This window comes from Rhipicephalus sanguineus, chromosome 10 (genome assembly GCF_013339695.2).
Source record: "Rhipicephalus sanguineus isolate Rsan-2018 chromosome 10, BIME_Rsan_1.4, whole genome shotgun sequence".
Lineage (NCBI taxonomy): Eukaryota > Metazoa > Arthropoda > Arachnida > Ixodida > Ixodidae > Rhipicephalus > Rhipicephalus sanguineus.
In genome coordinates this window covers 30,928,549-30,939,472 of record NC_051185.1, presented here as the reverse complement: position 1 = coordinate 30,939,472, position 10,924 = coordinate 30,928,549, and the positions used below count along the sequence as shown (strand labels likewise).

General features: G+C 43.7%; 1 protein-coding gene across 2 annotated transcripts in view; it reads right to left on the bottom strand.

The window, feature by feature from the left end:
* Positions 1-712: 712 nt before the first annotated feature.
* LOC119407330 (cysteine-rich with EGF-like domain protein 2) overlaps positions 713-10,924 on the bottom strand; it is a 28,715-nt gene continuing 18,503 nt past the window's right edge. The window contains exon 10 of one of the 2 annotated variants that reach the window (XM_037674249.2): positions 713-957. In XM_037674249.2, the coding sequence (XP_037530177.1) occupies positions 893-957 (65 nt within the window). In that variant the 3' untranslated portion in view covers positions 713-892. Of the gene's footprint in view, positions 4,860-10,924 lie in introns of both variants that reach the window. The other variant, XM_037674244.2, reaches the window with a different exon arrangement.

Sequence of the window (10,924 nt, the reverse complement as noted above, 5' to 3'; positions counted from 1 at the left end):
CACGAAGAGCACGCTGTCGTTGCGTTTGCGTTGAGACGCCCACGCTAACGTACGCCTTTTACTATACTAAAGCTATACTATACTATAGCTATACTATACTATAAACCGGGCCCGTAGACAGGAATATTTTTCGGGGGGGGGGGGGGGGCACTTGCTGAAGGGCTCGACTATTTGAGAAATAACACCTATTTTCATTATTTCCGGTACAACACCCCTTCGATCAAAATTCGGAGGGGGGGGGGCTAGCCCTCCCCCCTCCTCCCGGCTACGGGCCTGATGTAAACTATACAGAAACTCCACCTTCATGTTATGCATGCGCCGTCATGAAGAGATGCATGCCACCAGCAACAAGTTTAGCACTACATGCAAGTTACACCTGATGACGCAAAGAAAAAAATTGCTTTGTTTCAAAACCAATACGATCAAGCTGCGCATTGGATGGGATGCACGAAGTTCGAGACGCCATGTTTTACTTCATGACGCTGCAGCTAAAACCATTACAGCGTGCTATCTTCGAATTTTTTTTAATACGACTGTGAACACCCCTACTTAGCAGTAACTGCAAAAACTGTCTTCTAAGGGCACTAAAGCCGAAGTTCAGCGGAGCATGGAACATTGAAGAGATTAAAAATTCTTGAACATGGGCTGCCGCTGTCTCCATCGACAGCCCCTGTTCCAAGGATTTATCTCTTCTAAGGGCAATAGTAACTACACGAGTTAATGTGACAATTTATTTCTGATAACAAATAGTAAAGTAGATGAAATCTGAAGGGATGAAACAGGGTATGAAAACTGTACACATGATGCATTTATGACATATTTAAAAGAGGTTTCTGATGAAAGACAAAAAGTGACTTTTTTTGAGCGGTTGGAAATGAAGTGTTGTGCGCGTTCAGAGTTCGTCGCCATGCGTGAACTCGGGCAGCGTTGGCTCTTCGCTCTCCGCCGCTGGCTCCTCTGAAATCGGGAACGAAAAATCTCATGATTAGTTATTAATAATAGTGATTATGTGGTTTTACGGGCCAAAACCGCGATAACACTACGGGGGACACAGTAGTGGAGGGCTCCCGAAATTTCGATCACGTGTTCCTTAACGTGCACTGACATCGCACAGTACACGGGCTTGAGAATTTTCGCCTCCTTCGAAATGCGACCGTCGCAGCCGGGATCGAACCCGCGACTACTGTACCACCGAGGCAGACATTTGTTATTAGTTTCTCTTAATTGCTGCATGTATGAACAAAGTGAACAGCCACGTAAGTTTTCTTGTGGAGAAATGTCTTGCAGCTTCCGTGACTTACGTAAACTGCGCATCTTGGTAAGCCTGGTCAACTTCTGCTTTATTAGGTAGAGCATTACTTAAAAAGAGCCTCAGCTAAGCTAAATGAGTCAATTACATAATTTCGTGACGCCTACTGGTAACGTCACTCTCGCAAAATAAGTCCAAGTTTTACAAGCGCTAACCTACGTGGCGCTAATAACAGCCTAGTGGTAAAAGGGCGCGAAGTACGTTAGGCTTAGCTAAGCCCAATGCACTCATGGCCCTTCCATCGCAAAGCATACCTTGCGTTTTGCTCCGCAAGGTCATACGCCAGTTTAAGACATCACCATCGCGTACACAGTGGCGCTAAGCTACGCGGCGCTAATCACAATCCTGCGGTAAAAGGCCGAGGAACACTTTAGGCTTAACTAAGCCTAACGTACTCCTGGCCCTTCCATCGAGAGGTCTACCTAGCATTTTGTTCCGCAAGGTCATATGTCAGATTAAGATATGACCATTGTGTATACAGTGTTGCTAAGCTACGCGGCGCTAATCACAGCCTTGCGGTGAAAGGCTGAGGAACACGTTAGGCTTAGCTAAGCCTAACGTACTCCTCCCCCTTCTATCGCGACGTCTACCTTGCGTTTTGCTCTGCAAGGTCATATCTCAGTTAAATATATGAACGGCGTGTATAAAGTTGCATGTAAAAGCACAGGCTCCAATCGGCCGAATTAATAAAATGAAATCAGTTTGCCCTATAAAGTCCTATATTGCACATGCGAATACAACATAATTTGTGTGAAGTGTTCCCTAAACTGCGAGTGACAGTATTTTAAAAATGCCTATCTGTGGCTGCCAGTATGCAAATGATTATGCAAAAGCCCTGCAAATGATTAATTCCTGCATGAAATCTTCCACACTATGGAGAAGCTCAAAATATAAAAATGAGCAACTGCACCAAACCATTCCACACTGTGAAGAAAAAAAGCACGATTTGTACAAGGCAACTTGCAAAACACATCATGCAAATAAAATGTGCACTCCGATGGAATGTGCGCATTTATTTTATAAAGAACTTCATTTCCTACATATCTACAATGCAGATTTTCTTCTAACAATAGCTTTTCGAGATGTAGCATTGCACAAACGGTATGCGGTTTTCTTCAAACATGCATTCCCAAAGTTGACTAGAAAGAAAGTCAAAGGTTCTTCATCACTCGAAGGGACACCAAAGTGAAAAACAATCAGTTTATAATGATAAATTGTTATTTGAAAACTCTTAATTTCATATTATTACAAGAAAAAAATTAAGTTCAGTTTCGTTTCTGATTTTCTCATAACAACCTTAGCATCTGTATGCCAGTGTAGTCCTTTCATGATAACTTTGCCACAATGACTTGATAAAATGTCGTAACACATTCCTTGTAAAGTCTTCAGATTACCCTGAATGCAATATAATTCACTTTTACCAATGAAAAATAATTTATGTAGTACGCGCTGTCAAAATCCACAATGTTGAAGAGAGTCGCTGCGGGAACCTCAAGAGCAGCTGTTCCCATCTGTATTTTCCTTTGCACTTTCTGGTTTACCACATCTTCTTGAGACCATAGTGGCGCTTTCGGTATTCTGAAAGGGCCAATTTCCTAATACGGATGAAATCGTCACTCCCCTTTGGTATCCTTTCAAGAGAAAAAACTGCTGCGAGTCAAAATTATTGTGACAAAAAGGGCAGTTCTATCTCGTTACATAAATGTGGACTTCAAGACAACTGTTCGTAAACTTGCTCCATCGCAGTAGAAAAATATCCACTGCATCATAAACACCACACTAGCAACACAAGGACGAAAGAAGACCAAACGAGACAAGCACTGTACCGTTTGGTCTTACTTTGTCGTGTTGTTTGTGCTGTTTTCAAGATTAATCCCAACCAACTCACCCAACTGTCTGTTCTATTAAACCTTCACTGGTAGTGGAGAAGTTGAACAGGGGAGTGCGTTGCAACTGTGCACTAGTGTGCCGATGGCATTTGCACAGTTGCACAAAATCTCTCAGTGTTTTTGTTGTTGAGGAAAATACCGCTAACAAATGAGTGACAAACCCTACAAGCTGTCACTCCGTGCAAAAGAGACACCTGCATTTGCGCAGGTGGTTTGTGAGTTTAGTTTACAGTTTCGTGGTAATTCGGGAATGCAAGTATGCCGACTGAAACGTGACAGGTCAACGTGTACGGTAGTTTTCTTTCTCACGGCCAGCACAGACTAAGCACGCTAATCAAGACACTGGTAAACCTCTTATCCAACAAATGAGTAAAGAGAGAAAGAAGGAAAAGAGAATAGGCAGGGAGGTTAACTAGACTACGTCCAGTATGCTACCCTACATGTGAGGAGGATAAGGGGGTAAGAGAGAGAGAAAGAAAACCACAGTGCATCAAGTACTCACGCCGTTATACTCGTAAACATGGAATGTCACCACTTGCATTTGCAGTAGCATAATGCCCGTAGTCTTTGTACACAAGTTGTTCACAACTACCAACCAGACACTTTGATGTGCAACTTACAGCCACAAGACTGACTTGCACAGTACATTGTAAAGACAAAAATGGCGATCACAGAAAATGAGACAGGCTGTAAAATGCGGCAACTGTACACACATTGCCTCTAGACGACTGCTGAGGCAACAAATTGCACTAAAAAAACAAGCAGCTTGGTAGGAAACTCAACTAAGTTGACAAGTATCACTGCACTCAGGCTTTCTCGAACTCCAGAAACTTAAAAAAAAAAAAAGCATACAGACACGACAAAGCCACTCAACAGAGAAGACATTAAAAGGGTTCTAGCTCACCACCACCAATCATGCCAGCACCTCAGCCACCTTTGAAGTCCCATTCACTAGCCGAGCTGGCCTCTAATGCCTCAAATCTTTGCAGACTTGATGATCCCTTGATAAGCCGAGCAATTTTGAAGCCTCCACAGCCTTGTACTCAGATTTCAAGCTTTTACTGAGGTATGCATACGTCATGGTGCCGTATGGTTCGAAGAGCTTGCTAGGATATTCTTTGTTTTTTTTCGTACCACGCTGCACATAAACTTTCGATGCCAAATGTAGCTGTGCGATATGGATTAGCTAGTGCGTGCAGGGCAGGTGGGTTGTCAATGTGACTGTCTTCACGGTAAGTTGGCAGTAGTATGCTGAGATGCCCTTTTAAAGACAGCCAACGAACGCTCGTGCTGCTTTCTTTTGTTCAGCCCTGATGCGACTACAACAGCTCACAACCCTTGAAAATGAAGAAGGATGTAAAGAATCAAGCAGCGTCGATTTGAAATGCCGAAGTAACGGCAAGAGCAGGAAAAACAACCGAAAACCCACAAAGCTAACCATCACCACGACACGACATTTCTGATGGTAGACGTGACGCTGTGGTCTTTCCAGTTGGACAGCGTGTACTCGGAAAAGCCGATATACACGCCGACGCACAGCCCAATGGCACTGGCAACCGACGTGCTCCTCTTGAATATGATCAACGTCGCTATGCAGAGGCCGAGGTAAGTGGCGTAGCGTGCCAGCAAGATGTGCAGCTCTCGCCACTTCTCGCCATTGTCTGGGAGGTGGGGAAAGTGGAGAGGAGGAGGGACAGACGCCACAGGTTGGTTGGTTCGGACAAGTGACCAATCGGGCGGCAAGAAAGCACAACCAGTTGCACGAGGATGCAAACAAAAGTGTTCACGTGGCATACCGTTTCTTCGGACCACGTATCTCTTTAACGCTTTCCCTACCAAAGATGAGCTGGGCTCGTCCACACGGTTTGTGCTGCTCCTACCGAAGACGAGCTGTACTCGTCCACCCTAAAACAAGCGTTTGGGGGCACCACACTTAAGCTAACCTGATTCTCGTTTTGCTGCATCCCCTCGTTGCACAAGCGGCACACGCTTGCTGGCAACAGCTCCATTCAGAAAAAAAACATTCTCTCGTTTCCCAAAGATTTGTGAAATTAAGAAGAATTTTAGTTGTCCTGTGAGTGTGGCAGTGACTACATATAGCAGCATAGTAGTTCCTCTAAATCATCTGATTTGGATGATGACCGCATCTCGATTTATAGACAGAAGACGCCGTTAGTTGTAAGCCAACCCTACTGGTGCCTCCAAGGTTTCTTTTCACGGGCTCGCTTGTCCCTGCGCCTAAAATTTCGAAGAGACAATTTCTGCACCAAAGACTGGAAAGGTCAGGGAACTTTCCGCGGTGCAGTGCAGTGAAACCAATACTCTGCACATTAAAAAAAATATGTTGTATGTATCTTGTGTATAAAGCACCTCTGAATAATTTTTTTTACTGGTTTCAAGACACGTAGAATCAAAGAGGCAAATAAAAACGAATCGAAATTTTTGTATCATTTTTGGCCACGAAGCTTGGTAGGAAAAGGGTCAAGGAACGTCTACACTCATACCATTGGCTACGCCAATGGTATGAGTGTAGGGGATCTGAATTCACGCCTGAAATTTTTCAAATTTTGCATGTGTATGTATACATGCACACATAAAATGCACCCACAAATATACATAGGAAGTTATTGACTTTCCCATGAGGACAATTACATACAGCACACTTTGCTTTGATTTTGCCAGAATGTCTTTCACGGTGCAAAGCAAATGAACAGTTAGCCAAAAAGGAAATTTCACTTTGATGCATCACAGTGCAAAAGCCTATGAGCACACAACATCATGGTAGATGGGCAACTGTTACAATACACCAGGGGTGTCGAGGAAGCTCTGGCTCATGATGTTTTATGTTACTAAATTATTTAGGAGGGAACAAACAAAAGCTTCGCCCCATGGAAATGTGTGGCCACTGGTCAGGCCCTTCGATAAGGACCAAATTAACGCAACACTTGACTTATTTAAAGCCTACACTATTCGTCTGCTTGAGATGAATTTGTAAAAGACAGAGTGACACACGAACAGATGGTGCTAACAGAGCCGAGATATCCGTTTTTTGTGCATAGTGACGAATTTGTAAACTTCAGTCTTCTATTTCTTAAAACTTACCAATTTTCAGTGGTTATCATTAAAAATTTCATAAATCAATGACACAAATTTAAGTCTAACTAACTGGTGCAGTAGCTGTCTCACAAGTGCTTTGGGAATTAATGTGCATTTCATTAGGAAAATCAGAGTTGACTCTGAGCTACAGCTTCCTTTAGAGACAACACAAAGATGCACATACATAAAAAGGACAAAAACACAGTCTGCTGGATGTGTACACCCATGTTCATTCCGCCTTGGATACATACTGCGGTCCTACGTGTTTGTGTTTTTGCAAGAACAACACATTCTAAACACAGACACACAAGAAAAGATGAAAAAACTGCTATGTAGCTGAAAAGCATAACCACAGAAGCAGCTACTTCTAAGAACACTTTCGCCACTGAAGCCGATGACCCAGACACTTGGCACTAACATTCTGCGCATGCAAAACTTACCATACTGGACATCATCTATGAAAGACGAGAGACACACCAAGAAGAAGAGAAGAACAGAATGAGCACAAATGCAGAGCAGGGTGGGAGAGATACAAAAGAGCATGCAGGAGTTTGCGTCAACCAGGATTTATAAGTGTTTGTCACGAAGCACTATCATGCGCATGCAGTGGAATAACTCATGAAAGATATTACACATACATGCAAGCAATGATTTACTGAATGAAAAGGCAGGATGAATCTGTGAGTTAGGCTGGCAACTAGTACACTATGTATTATCGGTGTCAAATGAAGTGCGAACAGCGGCAAGCATTAGCAATGGTATAGTACGTGCCCTCCAGTCATCACCATGGCCAGGCGTGCACATTGGGTTTGGCAGCACTACACATATGCGCGCCTGTCCATGGTGATGACTGGACAGCACGCATTATACCATTGCGAATGCTTGCAGTTGTTCACGTTTCATTTGACGCCGATAGTACGTCATGTTCTTCATGTTCTAGATAATATGGAGCGGAGTTAAAACCCTGAAAGACCCGTGTGGATAAAATCGAGTGTACGTTGCTAGCAACCTTGTGAGGAAGCCATCAGGAAATCTTGCATTCCGTTAAGTAGATACTGCTATTATAATTTACAACCTCAGCTTTGCCAACAGCTGCCACTGTCCAACCCAAAGGGAATTTGCAAAGATGGCCCATCCAATGGCATCAGCTCATTTTCGTGACATCAGGCACTTTTTGCGTATTTCAGGTAGGCAATTTTTGCATACAGGTGCATGTTGATGTTGCTAGTTCTTGGTCAAGGACTAGAACTTGAACTTTCTGGCAAATTTCAGCTAAGAATCAGACAACACTGCTCATTGAAATGTAATATTGATGTTTTGGACAACAAACTTTTAATTAGTATTAATATGCATAGCATTTGCATTAGCAGCAGGAAGGTACATATGGTTACAATGGAAACCACCTAGCACGTTGGTTGGCACAGATTAATGGCAGGTGCGCTGTAGTTCTGGGGACGGAGCCTGTATTTATTTCTAAGTTGTAACAGACTGTAGCACATATTAAACTATCTAGCAGACTTTCTAACTATAACTTGCTAGCCAGAATATGTATGCAGGGTTTGTATAGCATGTTTGATAAGTTCAACTTGAAAGGCCTGTGACGAGCTACTTTTCGCTTATCTTTTTCTTTTTAGCATTTGAAAGAGGGCCACCAGAACGCAGAAGCGATTGGCCTTGGTGGCATTTGTAAGCATTTCTCGGGCATTCTCTAAGCATGGGAACAAGAGCTACACAAACCATAACAAATTACAATCAGCCAAAATTATCTTTTTCCAAATGTGCTCTATGAACAAACATTGACATACATTAAGTTGCTAATTAAAAGGATTGTTGGTTCCTCCTAAATGTTCTCAAAAACACAAAAAGCAATGCAGTTTCTTTTTTCCCGGAGGTTACCAGCATCACAAAGCTTGTTTGACCCACATAATAGGCTTCATTTTTCCTTTTAACTTGCTATGTGCTATTTGGGACATCAAGTTCATTGCTTTAACAGTATGTGTTTGGAGACGCTGATCGCACATTGAGAACTTTGCATGTAAATTACGTCTGGAATACGATCATTATCTCACCTAGACTACCACACAGCACAGCTTTGCTTTGGCTTACAGCCTACATCGTCAGCAATTAGCTACATATATTTATCCCATACAAGCCGTATTCTACCACATCTCACTGTTGTTAACCGTTGCTCAATCTTTGCTTTGTAAGCCGAGTGCAAGCAATCTTTTACTTTTTATGTTTAGAGGGGCCCTGCAACACTTTTTCAGCGTGGTCAGAAAATGCAGCCGATCGGTAGTCGAGGCTCCTGAGAACATGCGAGCCAAACATTGCAGCACAGCACGCGGCCTGGAATTTACAATTAATTCTCAAAATCAGCTAGAAATAGTTCCCTCTTCTCTCAACAAATGATGCCATAAACCCAAATGACTGCGACATAAACCCAAAGTCCACGGCCACTGGCTGATTTGGGTATCGTGAGCTGCATAGTTATTGTGGCTGCCGTGAAATACCGCCACATGCCCTGGCGCCCGCTCACGATCACACTGAAAGTAAGCCGCGCGTTTGAAGAAACAAGAAAAGGAAGTGCTAAAGGTCATGACGCGTGCTGATGAAGGGACGAATCTTGTTGCCCCCTTGTCATCCCCCTCCCTGCGTAACTTTCAGCGTGCTCGCTGGTACGAAACGAGAAAGAAAGCACTTGAAGAGCATGAAAAATCTCTGTAACTCCGCCCGTACTTGATGGATTCTAAAAATTTTGTGGTAGTCGATTTGCGAGGCAATAAGCTTTTTTAATGAAGCCATTTGACAATTACTTGGAAAAGTGTTGCAGGGCTCCTTTAAAAACACTGTTGGCAAGTTCCAAGTTTCGTGTAGACTAGGGTGTAGATCCCTAGCAGAGCCTCCGCTTTGGCTTTCAAGTTAGCACCCTGTGACATTCCAATATGTCCAAGTTTCAATTTGATTTTAGCAACAAACTATAGCGCAGTCGCGACAACGGGGCTTCGACATGACTTACCTTCACCCTCATCCTCGTCTATAAAAGTGAGGAAAGAAGCAAGGTGCAGATTGAATGCGACAGAAGGTGCGACAAGACCAAAGAAAAAGTGATGAAACAGGTGCGTTACAACATTCAAGACATGCAGCAATAGAACACAGAACCAGAACAGTGGGTAAGAAGATCAGTCAGGCCAACTGCAACCAAGTGCTTGTGTTAGACCAAGGAGGCTTAAAAAGACTTGCTAAAGTGGAAACTACACTTCAAGAGTGAAGCCGTATCCATCCTAAGATGATGGCTGCCATCTTAGTAGGGGTAGGGTAAAACGTTAGCATACAGCAAAGTAAAGGGGGTTTTTTTTATTCCCACACCCTACAAGTTTAATATGGCACATTTTTCTGGATCGATACTGCTCAATGCATGTCTTTAAGTCTCCTCAAGGAACCACGAAGTCTTGTAAAATTTTATTGGAGATCAAATCACTAATACTCATCTCAATATGTAACTTTCGTCGAGAAAAACGATCTGTAATTGTAGAATTAACCTAGCATTTACATTAACAGAGCGAAACAACTTCATGTCTAAGCGGGCACCATCCAAACAGAGCATGTTTCTGAGATAAAGGGTGGGCAAGCACTGGATTCACTCTAGCCAGTAAGACAATGCGAGAGCTTCCACTCCAGCATTTTTTTTTTAAACTTTCTTGCGTATGACCCACTTCATTGCTTTTGTTTCGTTTTTCTTTTCTTCTTGTTTCTATATGTTTCTTTACTTTTCCCTCGCTTTGAACACATCATGTGCACGTTAGCGTTGCTTTGCAAACAGTCCTTTGAACAGTGTATGGCGTTGTATTGAGTACAGTCAACTGCCGATTTTTCGGACGCCCGATTTTTTGGACATGCTCGAAAATTCGGACGCTTTCGCGGCACCGTCACCAGCCCCATAGACGTCAATGTATTAGAATGTCCGAAATTTCGGACGCTGAAACTATTCCGTGTCCGATTTTTCAAACTTTCTGCCGAAATTGCAGGTCCGAAAGGCATTATTTGAAGCCCCCACCTCAGCCGTGTCTATCATCTCGTAGGTTCGAACCAGCACTTTCGTGAGTCGACCTGTTTGCGACAGTAGCAGAGTCCGAAAGTCAGCTTTGCCGCAATGCCGAAGCGTTATGGTTTGAAGCTGACCAGAAATTCAAAGGGGCCGCTATCGCGCCGCCATGAGGCAATGTTACGGATAAGCAGCGGAAATGCACGGAGGCGTGATGGCGGCAGCTGGCAAACGCGCCAGTACGGCTTAACTGCTGACAACCCTTACAATAAGCATCTTCAGTTAACTGCTCAGTAGTGCATGTGGCCTAGCGCAGTTGCATGCGTACCACACGCATTTTAAGGCGAGAACCCAAATGCGCCGCACCGCCATTCCTGCTGCCTCTTTGTGCGAGTCCGCTAAGTGCGCCACACGGACGCGTTGCCTTCACGGACGAAACCAGCTCGCCATTGCCGTGCCCGTGTGCGGTCAGGAACAAAGTGGGCATCACGAACCCTTTCATGATAAATGCGTGCGTACGATACAGCAACAGTACAGTGACGGCGTCAGCTTAGTTGGCGATGTGCTGCACACAACTAGAAATGATCG